This window comes from Equus quagga, chromosome 1 (assembly GCF_021613505.1).
Source record: "Equus quagga isolate Etosha38 chromosome 1, UCLA_HA_Equagga_1.0, whole genome shotgun sequence".
NCBI lineage: Eukaryota > Metazoa > Chordata > Mammalia > Perissodactyla > Equidae > Equus > Equus quagga.
The window spans coordinates 4,375,088-4,395,273 of record NC_060267.1 but is presented as its reverse complement, the minus strand read 5'-3'; the positions used below and the strand labels follow the sequence as shown (position 1 = coordinate 4,395,273).

The following is a 20,186-nucleotide window of genomic DNA, read 5'->3' as shown; positions in this document are numbered from 1 at the left end:
GAGAGCGTGCTAGGACGGGTGGGGAGGAGCACAGTTGGAGACTGGGATGGAAAAGAGAAGCGAGAGCAAATCTTCCAGCACATCTCACACACAAACATGTATGAAACATCCCCCACGCACACACACAAGGAAATGAGAAACAGTGTTGCCTCTCCCTCAATCAATCTCCATTCTAATACAACTATTTCAGCATCTTGCACAATTGTCCATGTTGGCTGACCAACTATATTTTATCCCAATAGAGATTTCTGGTAATCTGGATTACCAGGGGGAAAAAAAGGGGAGGGAAGAAAGTTTTGCAAGAGTAGACTTCTATAAATTTTCAGTGTTGTAACAGGAAAAAGAACAGAAAATGGTTGGGTGATTATGTGCCAACAGAAAGCCATTGTGAGCTTAGAAAAGAGTCTATACATTCTCAACAGGTGAGGGCAACACAGTACCATTATCCAAATATAAAAAGGATGATTCCATATATTTATTAGTTTGAAAAAAGATACAGGTTAATTTACATGGACCAAAAAGTTTTTAAAGTTCATGCAGACATCTCCAACACCTGGGTCAATTACCTTATTTTATTTATTTATTTTTTTTAGGAAGATTAGTCCTGAGCTAACATCTGCTGCCAATCCTCCTTTTGCTGAGGAAGATTGGCTCTGAGCTAATCTCCACACCCATCTTCCTCTACTCCGTATGTGGGACACCTGCCACAGCATGGCTTGACAAGCAATGCTAGGTCTGCACCTGGGATCGGAACCAGCGAACCCCAGGCCACGAAGCAGAGTGCACAAACTTTACCGCTGCGCCACCAGGCTGGTCCCACAGTTACCTTGTTTTTGCCACAAAAATGTGGATGGTCTTGGTAACATTTATGTTAAGGCAGAGACCTAAATAATTTAGGTAAATTCCATACCATTCATAAAGCACACAGTCCTAGCCACTCTGAAAAGACATGCACTTGCCCTTCAGTGTAGAGGGGAAGCAAATGACTCGAAGCCACTTTCCACCTCTTTCTATGCTCTGGGACCATAGGCTTTGGCCCTAATACTCAAAAAGATGACCTCTCATTACCCCTCATTTTAAAAGACAGTATCCAAAGCTAACAGTGTGGCACTTCTCTCAAAACCACCTATAATATTAAAGGTATCTATCTATCATAGCCAGGAATATATAACTTACCCCGCTCCAAATTTGCTGAAATCTCTCTTAGATTGTAGAGTGTATACAGTCAAACCAAGAAATACCGCGGTAGTCAGTACGAAAGCTTGCAGAACAATATATACATCATAGAAAGTAACTGTAAAATGACAAAACACTGATTAAAAACGCATATAAACATACTCATTATAAAACAGCTTTTTTCTGGCTTTTAACAGAAATGCTTTATTTTCTCCTGTACTACTTGCCAATAAAAATAATTATGAAAAGATGCCTTATTCACTCTTGAATATTGGTACAGTAAAACCACACCCCTAATGCAATAAACAGGCTCCAAAATATTCACTCATACAAAATAGGGAGGTCATATCATGAGGACGTTAAAGAAATGATGGCGAGAGAGGACACAGCTAGCCAGTTAGGAGTTCTGGGACACGGGGGAATGCTTCTCACCCATCCCCGTCCCAGCCGCAGTCTCTGACCATCTGTGGCAATTGTCCACTATAACTGCAACACCAACAGGGATGACTCTGCGTCCTGCAGCTGGCTGGGAATTCCGGACAGCAGCGACTCTAGCAATCACTTGGGTAACTACACACCCAGTTCATCAGCCCAAATCAAAAAAACTGGGCAAGAAGAATACTAGGGCTGTTTGGGCTCACCCGCCATTCACTGACCCTGCAGAGAGCAGAAATGAACCACTAACTGCTTCCGACCCACATCTACAGGACCCTGGAGGACATTACTGGTGGTTTACCGAATATATACCAAATTCCCCTTTGTAATTTTAGAAGGACCATCTGGATGGACTGGATGGACTCCTGTAAAACAACTGCTTAACATTTTAACAGAATGCTAAATTATAACCTCTTTAAAGCAAGTTAAGTGCTTTGAACCCAAAACCATTTAACCAATTTTTAATCTTTCAGCATTAATTATCCAAGTTCTTTCTATTCCTAAATGCTACATTATTGGAATTTCTCTATTTATGCCATTATAAGATTAGGAAGGTGACCACAGAAAAGATAAAACATGAAAATACTTGCTTCTTGTCAGTAATTTCAGTATATGATTAGGAAAAGAATATTGTAATTAATGAAGAAAATGATGTTCTCAGATTAGCCCATCTATGAATTTCTGGCCCCAATTCCAATAACACTGAAATAAATCTCTCTCGTGCCCCTTATAAATGGTAGGAGCAGGGGAGGCCAGAGACAGACTTGATAATAAGGTTTACAGAAAGTAACATTAATAGATAATAACACTAATAATAAGTAAATATTAATACTTCCTTTCTATGTTGATAAACTTCAATCCTATTTATTTTAGTAGTTATTTATTATTATTTGCTTATATTCTGATTCTTTTATAAAAGGAAGATACAAACAATATACAGATTGAATAAAACTGGCGTAGAAAGGTTAAAAACAGTAATGACAAAATAGGGAGAGATAAATACATTAACCAAAAGGATTAACAATTTACTGTTGTTGAAAGTAATAGTTAATTCTGACTTTTTTGGTACACCAGGTCAATCATTTTGAGACAAGTGGAATTTCTGTTGTTAACAAATCATGACATTTTTTACTTGAGGCATTACATAGGGTACCTCAAGTAATTATAACAGACACTCCCTTTCAAACACATATTTAACACCAAATGCAAAACAGAAATTACCACTGTTTCTTGAGGCGCCATTTGACAAAATCCGAGGATACAACCATACAGCACAGTTCAGTGCAGGCAATTCAGAGGCTAAGCCCATGTGATGAACACACATGGCTCAAAACCTGTGTTTCTGGTTCCTCTAAGATCCCTTTAAATTAGGAAAAAGACTACCCACGGTTGTCTTATTTTTATAAATGGATACATGCACATGAATACTGTTCTCCATTCTTATTGCTTTCCTAATTCCTTCCACTGCCTCTAAGCTCAGCTAAACTACGTGAATACAAACATTTAATTTTTGCTTCTATTTTAGGACATCTTCACCCTATGCCATACTTTTGAAATACGACATTCCATGATGTTAAGCGTTAGCCCCAAACACCTTTTTACCCAAAAGATTTTCCCACATTAAACAGTTACTGTAACAGCATGGAGATTTCTCAAAAAATTAAAAATAGAAATACCATATGACCCAGCCATCCCACTACTGGGTGTCTATCCAAAGAACTTGAAATCAGCAATTCCAAAAGTCCCATGCACCCCTATGTTCATTGCAGCATTATTCACAATAGCCAAGACGTGGAAGCAACCTAAGTGCCCATCAACTGATGCTGGATAAAGAAGATATGGTATATATATATATACAATGGAATACTACTCAGCTATAAAAAAGGACAAAATCGTCCCATTCACAACAACATGGATGGACCTTGAGGGTATTATGTTAAGCGAAATAAGCCAGACAGAGAAAGACAATCTCTGTATGACTCCACTCACATGTGGAAGTTAAACATATACACAAAGAGAAGAGATTAGCGGCTACCAGGGGAATGGGGGGAATGGGGGGGGGGGGGGGGGCGGGCACAAAGGGTGAAGTGGTGCACCTACAACACGACTGACAAAGAATAATGTACAACTGAAATTTCACAAGGTTGTAAACTATCATAATCTCAAGTTAAAAAAAAGTTACTGTAACATAGAGAAGTACAATAATGGCTTACCAACAAAGGCCACAGTCAGAGCTTCCAACAGAGTCTACGAGAAAGAAACTGAAATTACACAAACATACATAAAATGTACCCTATGTCATGCACACGCTCTAATTTCTGGGAGTTCAATGTGACTCCATGCACAGGATCTCACTTTAACTTCAGAGCTGCCTTGTGAACAATGTGCGACAGATAATAAGCCCACCATAGCGAAAATGAGACCTCAACGTATTCAGAATATTTAGATTCTAATTGTGATCCCATCACTCCTTAAATTCACTGGACTTTTCCTACCTGTAACAGGAAGATTATAGAAATAACATAGAAAATTCTATTTTTCTCACTCTCTGTAATGCAAATAAAAGCAAAATTGCAAATCATGTGCACATTTACAAAAACCCCAATATCTCACACAAACAAACATAGAAAAATAGAATATTTAGGTAGTACTTTGGTGTGGGAAAGTCTTGAAACTGTCTCCTAAGATTCATTCTCTCTTCTCTAGTAACAGAATTTTTACCTGGATACATTAAACAGACTAAACATTACATTTTTAAGCCTCCCTTGCAGCTAGATCCGGTCACAGGACTCTGTTCTGGCTGACTGCATGTGAGTAGAGAAGTGTGCAACTTCTAAAAGCAACAAGGTTTGCTCTCCCCTTTCTCTTCTCATTTTTTAAAAATAACAGGATAGAATGTGGACACAGCGGTGAGCTACGTTACACCGTGCAGCACTTGAGCAGTGCCTGAACCAAACCAGGTGCCTGGGCCCACAGTCATTCGAGTGTCACACAAATGAGAAGTAAACCACCTTGTTTAAGCCACTGTTATTTTGTCCTTGTTTAGGTCATGCCACAAGTAGCTGAACTCCCATCCTAAATGAAAGATTCAGGGATGTTGAGCTTTACCCTCTAGTTCTTTCCCCTTAGTGACATATCTTTTCTTGTTTTATATGCTTACTCTAGTTAGATTTTATCAACCATCTGACAGACCAGATCATAAAGGCAAAGCCAAATTAAGAACAGTGGCTGTGTAATCACAGTCCGAGTAGCAGCACTCCCCAGACCCTCCCCTCCCCGAAATCAAGAAACCATCAGAACCACAGCAAAAATGGTATGAGAACTTGTATACAAATGTGGAGGCAATGAAGCCACTGCCACATTTTGTTATAACGTTGTTGGGTAGGGTCAGAGAAGTGGTGGCAAAAGATGACAGAAATATTTTTTCTGGGCACTATCATTATACTACATTCTTGATATTTGTGACATGATTTAGGTAAGAAATCCTACCCCATACTCAAGTATCTGAAGGAAACAGGACAGTGTAAACAGGAGAAAAGACTGGACTAGGAAAACACACCACTGCCCCCAAATAATGCCCCTTTTAAAATGTGTGTCTATACACACACAGACACACGCCTTCTAAGGCGACATAAGATCCATCTCCTTTCCTATTTAGGGGGAGCAGGACAAAATCACCGAGTATCAGAGGTCTCTGAGATCTGAAGTGTATTTTACACGCTTCCTTATTTGTTAGGCCATTCTAGCTAAGGACATGTTCAACAGCTGCAGCAGTTAAATGATCACCTGCCCTTAAGCGTTTGGGTGATGCTTTTCCAGTGAGTCCTCTTTCTGCTGGACCAAAGGTGGTCCATGCCCTTTTCCCAGACAGAAATCAATCACGGTCTTTGAAAGGAGGCTGGCTCCGTGTAGAGCTGAACAGGAACTCTATGATGCTGTTTCTTTTTGTACTTCCTCCCTCTCTCCTAGGACACAGCTGACTGAGACGGGAGTTGGCATCTAACCCAAAGGCTGCCAACCCATATACTGGCTAACAATCTACAATGTGACCCATGCCAATAATAAGCTGTGCCAATCAGATTCTTTCTCACTTAGGAATCTAAACTCAGAGAATGAAGCAATGGCGGCAGGAGCTAAAGCTAAAAGGTTAATTAACCATATGAGGACCCACAATGGACAATATAAAAACCAAAGACAGCAAAGGAAAAAACTATGTGTAAGGACAGATGTACGGTAGAGAAGAGATGTAATGGAAGAAGGGAGAGAAGACCCCAAACGCTTGCTGTTGAACCCCCTACAACAGCATTATTTCTAGAAACTTCCTCTAGTTCCTTTTCTTCTTGAGGCCTGGTGGGTTTGGGTTGGTGGGTGCCCAAGCTCCTATAAGCTTAAAATAAACTCCCTGCTACCTGAGATAACTTGGGTTAGGGTATTGATCCCTGGCAAACAAAAGAGCCTAAGATTTAAATGAATAACCTTTCTTAGAAGCTCCAAAGTCATGAGCTTTTCTTTCATCTTATTAACATAAACTTGCTATCAGAATTCACAGACTTCCTTTAGTTGAAAGCACTTTAATCTGATAAAGAGATTTTCACTGTTGTTTGACGATAAATATCCTTAATATTAGTTTGCAATGTTTTGAAGTAAATGTTGAGGTCAGAACCCAAAGTCATATTAGATATGAGAACAGAAAAAATAATTTTTCAAATAAGCAACCTGAGCCTTAGCAACTCCTCTGGTCATATTCTAAGACTGAATTTTTAGGTAGTAGTTGCGTTTAATTTTCATTAATATCTCAACAAACATGACTTAAGGCTGAGTTGTCCCAACTACGATTTTGAAACAACTTAGTGGAGCATATCAACAGAGCAAAGTGCTCCTTTAAAAGAACAGAGTGATATGATAAAAATAACAGAGTTAATCAGAAAGATTTGAAGTTAAGGTCTATGAAATTAAGGCCACAAGATCAAGGCCACCTCCTTTTTCCCAAGAAAATTACAGAACATTATGGGTCAAAAACATCAGAGGGATAATCTACTTTAATATTTTCCTTTTACAAGTGAGAAAACTTGGGTAGAGACAGGTAAAATGCCCTGCCAAATGTCACATAATCAGAGAGTGGCAAAGCCACGTTATGCGATTCCAATTCATTATTTTTCCACTATATCATAATACTGACAGGAAAAACAAGGAAATTGATGGATGGTAAAAATTCTAAAAGACTAGAAAATTACAAGTAATTCCCTAAAATATTTGGGTTTTTTAAAAACTCAATTTTGTTCTGCTACTGTTATTATGTATATGCATTTAATGAAGTAAATTTAAAACTCAGGAATAAATGTTAAAGGGACAGATACTGTGAAGTACTCACAAATCCAGAAAGCAGGTACAGGTTAAGCGGATGCTTATGTCTGTGCAAAGTCAATGCCAGAAGCACACCGAAGGATCCAAGGGAAAGCACCAAAATTAAGACAGGACTGAAAGACATAAAATTAAATGCATTTTCAAGATAAAAAATAGCATAGATAGTTTTATCCAATTTAATAAAATTTGTCTATTTTATGTGTTTGTGAAAGTACAGGAAAAAACATCTGGGAGGATTCACACCAAACTGTCAAAAGCAATTATTTTCCCATCTGGGAAGGTGCGGAGTGTGCTACGGGAGGAGCAGCAGAAAGAAAAGAGCCCCCAGTGAGGGGGTAGACTTTTCCTTTTACTGCATGAACTTCTAGCATATTTGAGGAATTTTTGCAATTAGCATACTGTTTTTTTTTAACTAAAACACAATAAAGAAAAGTTATTAAATAATAAATTTTATACCTAACTACTTTTTTAGGGTATTTACTACATAGCTGTAATTTAAAGAACTTCACCCCAAATAGGAAACTAAGAGAGTGAAGCCCCCCTTTCAGAGGGGAAGGAGGACAGAAATTGTCTCCTTCTAAGCAAGTATTCAGTCTTTATTTCTCCTTTCCTTCAATATAAAGAATCTACACCACTTCTAGCCATGGAAATCATCACTCTGGAGGTGAGATCTTAAACAAATTAGGGCTGAATCATACGGGGCTCGTCTGAAAACTCCTGGGTGAAATTATCCTACTTAGGAGCCAATACTGACATAAATTAAACACACATTTTCTAAGCACCTTTATTTTTCAAGCACTGTCTTAGGCTTTGGGGACAGGGCATAAGTCTAATAAAAGCAAAAAAATAAGACAAAAAAACCCACATAAAGTAAAAATCCTTAATGCTACTCCAGGAGATGAGGATTTAGCCCAATGAAACCGTAAGCTATACAGTGCAGAAGTAAATACCATGTTGTAGTACAGTTTCCTTATCAAAACAAAACTAACCTTATTTATAGAAGCTAATAATGAACTTTTTTTACATTCTAACCTCAAACGTTAACAGAAAAAATGAACTTTGTTTATGGTATGCCCTTTTGATCATATGCAGTGGCTGAAAATGATTCAGAATCATTGCATTACCTTACCTTTCATGTACAAATGTCCGTATAGATTCAAAGTACAAGAAAAGTGCAGACGTCACTGTAGTTAGGAGAACTTGCAGAGAAAGGATGGTGTAGACCTTTCTTAGAAAGGCTGAAAGAGAAAACAATGACACGTGACTATTTTCTTAAGCATTTATCATAGAACAGCGAGATCAAATTTCTTCTTAGAAACATTACATTTTTATATGTATTCTTTCTACATTTTAATTCTTAATTCACATAATCTGTAACTAAAACTAAAAAAAAAAAAGAAAACACTTCTAAAGGAATAAAAAATTCTAAGTGATAACTACCCTCCCAAAAGTATGAGCATAAAAAAAACTGTTAATGGGGTGGAAGGCAAATGTTTTCATCAAAATAAAATGAAAATATTAAATGCTTATTTGTACACAGCAGCATACAACAAAGCAAAAGTTTAAAACTGTGACTTTTTTTCCCCGGAAGATTAGCCCTGAGCTAACTGCTGCTAATCCTCCTCTTTTTGCTGAGGAAGACTGGCCCTGAGCTAAGATCCGCGCCCATCTTCCTCTACTTTATACGTGGGATGCCTACCACAGCATGGCTTGCCAAGCGGTGCCATGTACGCACCCTGAATCCAAACTGGCGAAACCCAGGCCACCAAAGCGGAACGTAGGCACTTAACCGCTGCACCACCAGGCCAGCCCAAAATGGGACATTTTTAAAGAACAAATCTATCTTGAAACTGAAAAGCAAGAACAGAAAGCTTATGGCTGGATATAAATTGAAAAAAGAAATCTTAATTTCTAAGCAGCAGAAATGTTGCCCCAAAATGAAACATCCTTAAAAGGCAAATAATATACAAATTTATTTTCTCTCACCTATTTTTACTTTTCATTTTTAGTACCTCTGCCTCTGGTTTTTTTTTTTTTTAAGATTTTATTTTTCCTTTTTCTCCCAAAGCCCCCCTGTACCTAGTTGTGTATTTTTAGTTGTGGGTCCTTCTAGCTGCGGCATGTGGGACGCCACCTCAACGTGGCCTGACGAGCAGTGCCATGTCCACACCCAGGATTCGAACCGGTGAAACCCGGGACCACTGAAACGGAGCCTGAACTTAACCACTCGGCCACGAGGCCGGCCCCCTGCCTCTGGTTTTTATACAATAAGAAACTCTCCCTTTCAGAATATTTTATTATCAACATCTCTAAGTCGACTCCAAGGCTTAATGATTAAATAACACTCATTAAAGTCTTCTGATGCATAGATGATATAAGTAATACAGTGGCCACCGAGCTCACACCAGCTTCAGAAAGAAGACAGCAACAGTCGCACCTCCTCCATGTATACGCGATGCCAGCACCACCCTCCCCACTCCCTTAGCCGACTGCTAACAGTCCTTCGAGATTCAGCCTTTCTCAGCTCCCCAGTCTGAATTAAATGTTCCTCCTCGTATGCCCAAGGGACCCTGAACACACTCCACGTCGCTTTCCTCTCTAACTATTAACTACTTGTCCTTCACTCCCAGGAGACTGTAGACTGAAAAGCTCCCTGTAACAGGGCACGTCTCAGTCATTCTCCCACCCCAGCACCCAGCCAAGTGGATGGCACGGAATAAATACTCACTGAATCTTATTTACTTTTAAATAAGTTTACATTGAATTAATGAAAGGTGTATTTTGCCAGTCCGGGAGAGAAAAGGTATGATTCTGAAGCAACAATGGAGCCACATAACTTCTGTAGAGCGCTGTGCTCAGGCAGGTGCCCAGCAGAGGAAGATGTGAGATTGTCTCCTGCCTCTCAGGGCAACATGTGATGACAAATGCTCCTTCTGAGACCAGGCCTACTGAGGACCTGGCTTCCCAAGGAAGGAGCAAGTGCTCTGATGGCATGTCAGCCAAATACCAAGTAACAAAGAAATATTTTACAAGAGTAGGAGGATCTTCATAAACACTAAAGACTTAATCCTTAAAATGCCCCCAAATTAAATCTTAATCAATATTTCCTCTGGCACCCTTTCCAAAATATACAGTGAGGTTTTCCTAATGTCTTAAACAGGTTTTCCTCAACACACAGTTTAATTAACCAATGACTCACGTAACAGTGAGTATCAGCTATATTTTGGCCTAGGTGTAGGAATACATCTGGAACAAAAAGGAGATAAACCGTGCTAATCTCCACAACAGATCTACAACTTACTTTCTTAAAAGGCCCTGATGGGGCCAGCCCGGTGGCTCAGTAGTTAAGTTTGCGCACTCCGCTTCGGTGGCCTGGGACTCGTGGGTTCAGATCCCAGGCACAGACCTACACACCGCTCATCAAGCTATGCTGTGACAGGCGTCCCACATACAAAGTAGAGGAAGACTGGCAGAGATGTTAGCTCAGGGCCACTCTTCCTCACCAAAAAAAGAAAGAAAGAAAGGCCCTGATGTCTGCATGCTTTGGGAGGTCATGTCCACTTTTTCCACAAAAGCAGACAAAAGAATATATTACTGCCATGGGCACTCTTCTTTGGGCTATCTTTCTGTGAATCTAATTCCTAAACCAAAGGTCAAACCGTATTCCCCCAAGGGATTTTCTGGACTGCAAAAAACTCATATTCTTTACTTTTGATACGCTATTACATACCTCATGTAACTCAAATCTATTCCATTTAATATATATTCTCAAGAGTGAAAGTTAACGTTAATCCTTATCATTTCACAGAAGTGTCCTACAGTTCAAAACACGTGTTTAATGTTTATTTGTATATGCATGTATGCCCCAGTGCGTACATAAAAAAAGACTGGAAGAACAGACATACACCAAGGTGTCAACAATGGTTTTCTCCATGCAGTATGACTGAGGATGAGTTTCATGTTCAGTTCTTTGCTAATCTGTGTTTTTTTATATATCACCAATAAACACTACTTTTATAATAGAAAAAATTTTAAAGAAACCTGGCTAAGCCAATAGATTCATCACAAAAATAATCCTTACACAGATATTCTAGATCACAACTTTCCTATACTCTTTAAAAATGGGACCTTAAACCAAAACCCAAGAAAAAGCAACACTTGACACCCATTTTGAATAACTAATATAAAAAGTGGCAAAGGATATACTCACAGGGAAAAATAAAAGATCCGATACGAAAAGAACATAAGCCGAACAGTAATATCTTTCCATTTTTTTGGAATCCTGGTTTCTCCCCTTCTACCTTCCCCCTTTCTATTTCTATTTCTCCCCTTTCCACTTAAACTTAACATGGCCAAAACAGGAACTCTTCATTTCTACCCACATCTGTGCAGCCTTCTCATCAGTAATCAGCACCAACAGCCCCAAGCCAAAACCCTCGGAGTGCTCTCCGGTTCCCTGCCCTTCTCCCCTCCAGCAGCAACTACTGCAGCTTCCACCTGCCACGCAGAGCGCGTGCACCTCCTTGGGCTCCTCGGCCACCCCCCTAGTCAATGTCGGTATGATCTCTGGCCTGGACGGGAGCAGCCTTCTACTGGTCTCCTTGCTCTCACTTGTGCGCCACCTACTGTCCCAATCCACTCTCCACACAGCTGTCAGTGATCTTTTCATAAAGGAACCATATCACGTGGCTTTCTGCTTGCATTCTTTTAATGGCTTCCCTTATACTTAGAATAAAATTTAAAAGCTTTTACGGGGCCTCCAAGGCCCTGCGTGGTACGGAACCTTTCCAACCTCCTCTCACGCCACTGCTCCTCTTCCTCACTCTGTTCCCCCACAGTGGCTGCCTCTCGGTTCCCCAACCACGCCCAGTCCTTCCTGCTTCGGGGCCTCTGCCCTTCCTGCCTCCTCTGCCTGGAACGCCCTTCACTTTCTTCACACGGAATGGCGGTTTAAAATACGTCCACATGCTCTGACACTCCCTTCAAGTGACTCAATTCTAATCAAAAAAATAAAGCAGAAGTCACAGTGTGTGTTATTTCTGAGACTGAGTCACAAAAGGCAATGCCTGTCAATTATACCTCGACAACCACAAAAGGCAACAGGGCACCTACTTGCTCCTTCTTAGTTCACTCGCAGCAGGGCAGTTCCTCACGCTTTGTTCCATCACTGCCCACCTAGGGAGAGCCTTCTGGACCTTGCTTTCCTAACAGCCTCTCAATCAAACTTTAATGCCACAGACATACCGTCCATCTGGTTATGTACAGCCGCTCTCTGGAAGGCTGCGAACCACTGCGGTATCTGAGATTCTTCTGCCTTCTACCTCAAGAGCCAATTTTCACTCCCTCGGAGGCAAAACTGTCCCCACTGAGAATGACAGCTTCAGGAGAAGCCGCTGCCAGGAGCCCCATGGAAAGATCCATGTGGTGGCGACAGCCAGGGAGCAACTGAGGCCTTCTGCTACTCATGATGAGTGAGCCTTCTCGGACGCACGTCCTTCAGCACCGGTCAGGCCTTCCGATGACCACAGCCCCAGCCAACATCTTGACCACAGCCAATGACAAACCCTGAACTGGAATCACTCAGACACCTGACTCTTACAAACCGATGATAAATGTTTACTCAAGCCACTAAGTTTTGTGGTGATTTGCTAACACAACAGAGAACTAACAGAGCTTTTGGTATGTGGAAATGGGGTGCTGCCATACCAAAAACCTAAAATATACAAGAGTTTTGGAATCACTCAGTGAGTAGAAGTTGGCAGTTCCTTGAGGTGAAAGCTCAAAAAGCCTTAAAGAAACTGTTTGTAGAAGGATGAAGCCTTTGAGGAGGCTGCGGGTCAGGGCTGAAAGGAAAGTGAGGAAAACCTTACGAAACTGCAGGGAAGAGAATCCCTGTTATGAACCGACAAAAAATGTAGCAACACTGTCACCTGTGGGAACACGGAAAGTAGAAAAATGTGCCTAATGAAGTGGGTGATCAAACTAAGGTGATTTCCAAACAAAGCATTGAAGGTACTTGCTGGCTTCTTGCTGCTTATACCAAAATGCAAGAGGAGAGACAGAGGATGCGATTTTAAAACCCTTTGTTAAAACCTCACAAATATCCAACATTGTACCTCAGAAAAACCATTTAAACAATAGGGCTTCTGGGAAGCTTGAGGATTGTCCCTCAGCAGTCTCAGCCAAACTCACTCTAAGATATTTTCGGGTGTGGCTTTTAGCTAATAAGAATCATGGGAGGGGCCGGCCCTGGGCCTAGTGGTTAAGTTCGTGCACTCTGCTTCAGCGGCCCAGGGTCTCGTCAGTTCGAATCCCGGGCGCAGACATGGCACGGCTCATCAAGTCACGCTGAGGCAGCGTCCCACATGCCACAACTAGAAAGACCCCCAACTAAAAATACACAACTATGTACCGAATCACAGGAGACCCACAAAGCTTTCTGAAGAATTTTATTGGCAAAAATACCCACCAAATTATGCCTGTCCTAACATTGGATGTATAGGTACAGATAATTTGTCTCTTTAGTTCCAGAGTCTTCAAGAGGAAATGAACTCATAGGAGCTGTTCTTAAGGAACTATATCCAAGACAGGTGGACAGAGCACTCATCTGGGGATTATGAAGCCTGGTTTCTAGGCCCCCCAGCCTCACTGCAAACAACTGTGCTGTTTTAGATAAGTGTTTTGAAACTTAGGTTTTCTGAAAAACATATGTATATATTATGTTAGGGATTGTAATTCCAAGGAAAATTATAATGTTGTTATTACAAAATTTGTTTAGCACTCATATGTCCAAACCCAGCTCTCCATTGGGATTCCGCTTCCTCCGTGAAGCTTTCCTAGATTATCCCAGTTCACACACTCTCACTTCCTTCCCTACACTCCCTCCAGACCTGGCACTTGAGGATTTAATCGACCTGCTATCACAGATTAGTTTGGCTACAGGCCAACCTACCTAATGCCTTAAGGACAGCAACTGTGACTTCCAAAACTTTATTTCTCACTACCTTTACATGCAGTAAAAAGGGATGGCTTTAAAAATAAAGCATTTTTTTCATTAAATGTATATTAATGATCCAAATGTTTCCTTAATGGCAGTACCCTGACTCAAGATCTCTCTAATAAATGCCTTCTGTTCACACACCCAATACCATCTCCACAGAAACTTAATGTCCTGCAGTGGCTGCCATTTTCTCTCCCTGCCCCTCCCTGAAGGGACTCATTCTCTTTCTTTATCACTTCTGGGATCAGCAGAGAACTTCCTTCTCATCTGACAGCCACGAGACAGCCAGGAGTTCTAAACCACCCCCAGTACTTGCAGCACCAGTTCTCAATTACGTTAACACACCACATCATCACCGTCCATGCTGTAGATGGATGTAATCAGAGAATGCCTCACTGGTTTAAAAAACATATAATAAAAAGCTGAGCTTTAACACCAATCCTCCTCAAACTCTTATAAAAAACCAAAGAAGAGGGAATACTTCCAAACTCATTCTACGAACCAGCGTTACTCCAATACCAAAGCCAAAGACACCACAAGAAAAGAAAACTACAGATCAATATCGTTGATCAATACTGATGCAAAAATCCTCAGCAAAAAGACTAGCAGGCATAATTCAACAGCAGATTAAAAGAATTAGCAACCAAGTGGGATTTATTCCTGGAATGCAAGGATAGTTCAACACACAAAAATCAATCAATGTAACACACCATTTTAACAGAGTGATGGGGGGAAAAGAGCACATGATCATCTCACTTGATGCAGAAAAAGCATTTGCCAGAATTCAACAACTGTTCAGGATAAAAAGACTCAATAAGATAGGAAGAGAAGGAAACTAACTCAACATAACAAAAGCCATATATGACAACCCCACAGCTAACATCATAGTCAACAGTAAAAACCTGAAAGCTTTTCCTCTAAGATCAGGAACAAGACAGGATTGCCTGCTTTTGCCACTTCTGTTCAATAGAAAAGTCCCAGGCAGAGTAACTGGGCAAGAAAAAGTAGTAAGAGGCATCCAAACTGGAAAGAAAGAAGCACAATTACCTCTGTTCACGCACATGATCTTACATGTAGAAACCCTAGAGATTTCATAAGCTGTTAGAACTAATAAATGAATTCAACAAAGTTGCAAGATACAAAACCAACATGCAAAACTCAGTTGAATTTTTATACGCTAACAATGAGCAAGCTGGAAAGGAAAAGGAAATTAAGAAAAAACTCCACTTACAATAGCATCACAAAGAATGTTAAATGCATATTACTATGTGAAAGGAGTCAATCTGAAAAGGCTACATACTGTATCATTCCAACTATATGACACTCTGGAAAAGGCAAAACTCGGAGACAGTAAAAAGATCAGTGGCTGCCAGGGGTTGGTGGGAGGGAGAGATGAAGAGGTGGAGCACAGAGGATTTTTAAGGCACTGAAACTATTCTGTATGATGTTATAACGGTGGATCTGTCATCATACATTTGTCAAAACGCATAGAATGTACAATACCAGGAAATGAAAGCTAATATAAACTATGGACTTTGGGTGATAATGAGGTGTCAATTTAGGATCATGGATTGTAACAAATGTCCCACTCTGGTGCACCATGTTGATAGTAGGGGAGGCTGTGTGTGTAGGGGCAGAGCTATATGGGAACTCTCTGTACTTTCCACTCAGTTTGCTGTGAGCCTAAAACTGCTTTAAAAAATAAAGTCCATTTTAAAAAATGGGCAAAGTACTTGAATAACATTTCTCCAAAGATCTACAAATGGCCCATAAGTATATGAAAGCATGCCCAAGGTCACTAATTATTAGGGAATGCAAATCAAAACCACCATAAGATATTACTTCACACTCATTTGGATGGCAACTTCCAGGGAAAAAACAAGCATTGGTGATGATGTAAGAAACTGGGACTCTTGTGTAAGGTTGGTGTGAATATAAAATGGTGCAGCCATTACGTAAAACAGTATGCTGGTTCCTCAAAAAAATTACAAACACAATTACCACATTGTGAGATAACAGAAAATATACCCTGGTCTCTGTCCCCAGTTCCTGGCACAGAGCTCCTGAAACCCTTGTAATTTCCTGAGCCATAGGAGTGTCTTTTGTTCTAATGAGGTGACTCTAGGTGGCCTCCTGCATGAAGGCTGGAAGACCTCGCCATGATTCGAAGCTCGGGATTTTCAGCCCTGCCTCCCATTCTCTTGAGAAGGGAGAGAGGCTAGAAATGGAGTTGATAATTGACGATGCCTATATGAGGAAGCCTCCATAAATCCCAACAGTACAGGCTTTGCGGAGCTCCCAGGTTGGTGAACACATCCACATACTGGGAGAGTGATGCACCCCAATACAACAGGCTTGGGACCCTCTGAGCCCTCATCCTGTTTATCTCCTCATCTGGCTGTTCGTCTGCAGCCTTTATCACATCCTTTAATAAACTGGTCAATGTAAGTGTTTCCCCGAGTTCTGTGAGTCACTCTAGCAAATTAATCAAACCTAATAAGGGGGTTCTGGGAACCTCCAATTTGTAGCCCAGTCTGACAGAAGCTGTGGGGAACCTGGGGACCTGCTACTTGCAACTCCAACCTCAAGTGGAGGGGGGCAGTCTTGTGGGACTGAGCCCTTAACTTGTGGGATCTGACACCATCTCATACTAGATCGTGTCAGAATTGAGTCAAATTGTAGAACACCCAGCTGGCGGTGTGGAGAATTGCTTGGTGTGGGGAAACACCCCCATGCTTTTGGTGACCAGAAGTTGCGCTCTGTGTAAGTAGCACAGGACAAACACAGGAGGAAGAACTACTCAGGAGAGGAAAAATGAGGTTTCTCACTAAAACACACATGATCTAGCAATTCCACTTTTGGGTATAGATCCAAAAAAGCTGAAAGCAGAGTCACGAAGAGATGCCTGTACACCTATGTTTATAGCAGCATTATTCACAAGGAGGTGGAAGCAACTGAAGCGTCCACCAACAGATGAATAGATAAAACAAAATGTGGTCTATACCTACAATGGAATATTATCCAGCCTTAAAATGGAGGAAAATTCTGATACATGCTACATAACGGATGCACTCTGAAAACACGCTAATGGAAAAAAGTCAGCCTCAAAAAGACAAATACTGTACGATTCCACTTATACAAGGCATCCAGAGTGGCCAAATTCACAAAACAGAAACCAGAACGGCAGTTGTCAGGGGCTGGGGGGAGGCGAAAAATGAAGAGCTGTTCGATGGATGCAGTTTCAGTCTTGTAGAAGGACAAGTTCTGGAGGGCGGTTGCACAACAACGCGAATACACTTAACACGACTGAGCTGTACACTCAAAAATAGTTCCAGTGGCACATTCTTCACGCTATCTGTATCTCACCAAAAATCAAAATTTTTAATTAAAAAAACTGAGCTCACTTGCCAAAATAATCCCAAAATTCGATTCCAGAAATAGAGATGGTAGGGATAGAGATCACTAGTTTATCAGAGCTTCACAGCTCCTTTTCCAGAACAAGTTCCAGGTGCCCAGACAGGAAGAACACCGGGGGACGCTTCTGTGACCCACTGGCTGAACCAGAGCGGATGATGAATCCCCCCTACGGGAAGCTGGGCATTTCAAATTCATAATAACTTCTGCCCACTGGAGGTTGCACAGCAACTTGAAACCAAGCAGGCATCCTGATCCACCTGGGAGGCCCGCGGCGCCCCGGGAACGCTCGGACACACGCTGCCTTCCAGGCCCCGCGGGGGACACAGGCCCCCGCGCCCACCGTCCTACAGTCCCGCAAGGACACGCAGACAGACCCGAGACAGGCGGTCCCCAAACCGAAACCGAAGCCACGCAGCGGGGACGCCGACATTCGGGCGGACGTCACCACGGTCGCCCAATAAACCTATTTCACCAAAAAAGCAACCCCTAGTTTCTTTTAACTGAAAGCTGCCAAGCGAAGGCGGCCGAAGTTCTCCGGGGTGGCCGTGTAACCGAAGAAGACAGGGTTCCAGCGGGAGGCTGCCGTTCGGGCGCCCGGCTGGGAGACCCCCGCCCTCGGGGCGCCGCTCCGGCAGAGCCTGCGTCCCCGGAGCCCCGCGGGCAGCGGAGGCCGGAAGGGCTCTGCCCCGGAACCCCCGCACCCCGCTCGCCCTCCGAGCGGGCCGGGGCGCGCGGGCGCGAGAACCCGGAAATCCGCCTCCCCGGGCCGACTGCGCAGCAGGGCCGCGAGGGGCGAGGGGCGCCGGGGAGCCGCCACCTACCCATGCGGATGTGCACGCTGGCCGAGGCCACGCAGCTGCCATAGTTGAAGTCGTCCTCGATGGAGGAGTAGGGGTAGCGCGCGTCTTGGGGGGCCATGTCGGCAGTGGGACTCCCAGGCGGCCCGCTGCTCCAGGTCGACGACGCCGACGCCTAAAGGCCTTCAGCCCACTTCCGGGATGCCGCGCTCCAGCCCGAAACAGCGGAGCGCCGGGGCGGAGCGAAGCCCAAGCTAATCGATGTGATGTCGCCTGGACAATCCAGTTAGGCTGAGAAAAAGATTGCTTGCTTCCAGTTAGGGTGGGAGGAAGAAAAATTACATTCGAGGTCGCATCTGAAGTGAAACTTTTCTCAGATTTTCCTCGACAAGGTTTCGAAATCCTCTGACCTGTGTCCACCTACAAAAACAGAAGGCAGTTGAAGAGGCAAAGGGTTTATTTGGGATCAAAGAATTGCAATTCCGAGAGCACAGATTCAGGTGGAAACTGGGACATAGCGTCCCAGTTACAGGAGAGGGGCCTGGGGTTCTGTAGGGGAAAAGGAGGATGAGGTGAGTTGTGTTAAGGAGGAGTTCATTGGTGCTGATGAGATAAGGCTGGGTTTGTACTTCGTTGATTGGCCTGAGATTCCATCATCAGGCAAAAGGCTAGACTTGTGCTTCGTTGATTGGTTAGCAATCTGGTCATCAGCAAAGGCCAGTGCCATCAGTTCTTACAAACAAGATATTCTTGTCTTTGCTGATTTCTTGGAATGTTGAGGGTTTGGTCCAGTTTGGAAGATAAAGAAGACAAGCCGTGCAAGGCAATTCCTTGGAATAGAGCTGCCCTGTCCCTACTATAATATGGCTCCAGTCGTGTCATCTGTCACACCTGGGGAGTTGCTAAAAGTGACCAACTCGAAGTCCCGCTCAACAAATACCCATCTCATTCAATAAGCACTAGGAAGACACTTAATTTTATTATTTTTAATAATAATAATGATCCAAAAATTGAGCTCTTTCTTTAAAGCAGCCCTTCTGAATGAGACAATGCTTACTTCTAGAAGACAAGTAGGAGCCAATGAGAGAAGAGTAGAGTGATGTAAGCAGGTTCTCAAGGGACCAACATCCACCAGGGGTCGGGGAGGAGGCAAAGCTCAGTCGGAGTAGCGTACAGATGTCAAAGCATGAGGATGGGTAGATATACAACAGCCAGACCACTGTGTGCCAAATGTAGAAAACATTGGAGAGTGTCATGATCAAAGGCAGGGAAGAGGGAATATTGTATTAATCTAAAAGAAATGACCGTGGCAAATACGATGAATCAGAGTGAATATTCATGGTATTGCTGTCATTCCAATACAAAGATGAGGTGTAGATATACCCAGAGTAATATCATCCCAGGGTCCCTTGGGATTTCTTTGATAAGTTTACTTCAACCCACCTGCATTTTCCCAGTCCCCACTTTAACCATAACACTCAAAAGATGTACTATGTGGAACTCAGAATAGCTGTGGAACTGTCTGTTCTGAAGCCAAATCCTTGATGTTAGTGGCAGCTTTTGTCAAAAGAACTAACTTCACTTCCTAAAGAGCAAAAAACCTTACCTCTTATGATTTTTACATTTTACAAGCATATTATTCATTTTAATATGAAATCATAATAATGGGATTTATTATATAGGAATAACTGGAGTTGAACTGGGAACCCATCTTTTTATTGACCAAAAGCAGCATTAGCAAAGTTTGATCCCCCACCTCTTGCCAGTGACAAAATATAAATTCCAGGTGGATCTAAATGTGAAAGACAAAACAATAAAACTCAAGATGATGATATGGGAAAGCATCTTTATGATTTGAAGGAAAGCAAAGATTTCTGAAACCAGATACAAACCAGCAGTTAACCTCAAAGGAAAAGATTGATAAATTAAACAATATTAAAATTAGGAACTTCTAGTCATCAAAATATACTATAAGAGAGTGAAAAGCAAGTCATAAA

The 20,186-nt window shown here is 42.1% G+C and overlaps 1 protein-coding gene across 1 annotated transcript in view; it reads right to left on the bottom strand.

Annotated features, from left to right (window-relative positions):
- The window catches only part of TMBIM4 (transmembrane BAX inhibitor motif containing 4), a 23,711-nt gene extending 5,307 nt beyond the window's left edge, over positions 1-18,404 (bottom strand). Inside the window, exons 1-5 of the mRNA XM_046682340.1 lie at positions 18,214-18,404; positions 8,105-8,213; positions 6,983-7,088; positions 3,825-3,858; positions 1,177-1,294 (exon numbers count right to left, since the gene is read on the bottom strand). Of these exons, the coding sequence (XP_046538296.1) occupies positions 1,177-1,294; positions 3,825-3,858; positions 6,983-7,088; positions 8,105-8,213; positions 18,214-18,310 (464 nt within the window). The 5' untranslated portion in view covers positions 18,311-18,404. The remainder of the gene's footprint in view (positions 1-1,176; positions 1,295-3,824; positions 3,859-6,982; positions 7,089-8,104; positions 8,214-18,213) is intronic.
- Between the last annotated feature and the right edge of the window lie 1,782 nt (positions 18,405-20,186).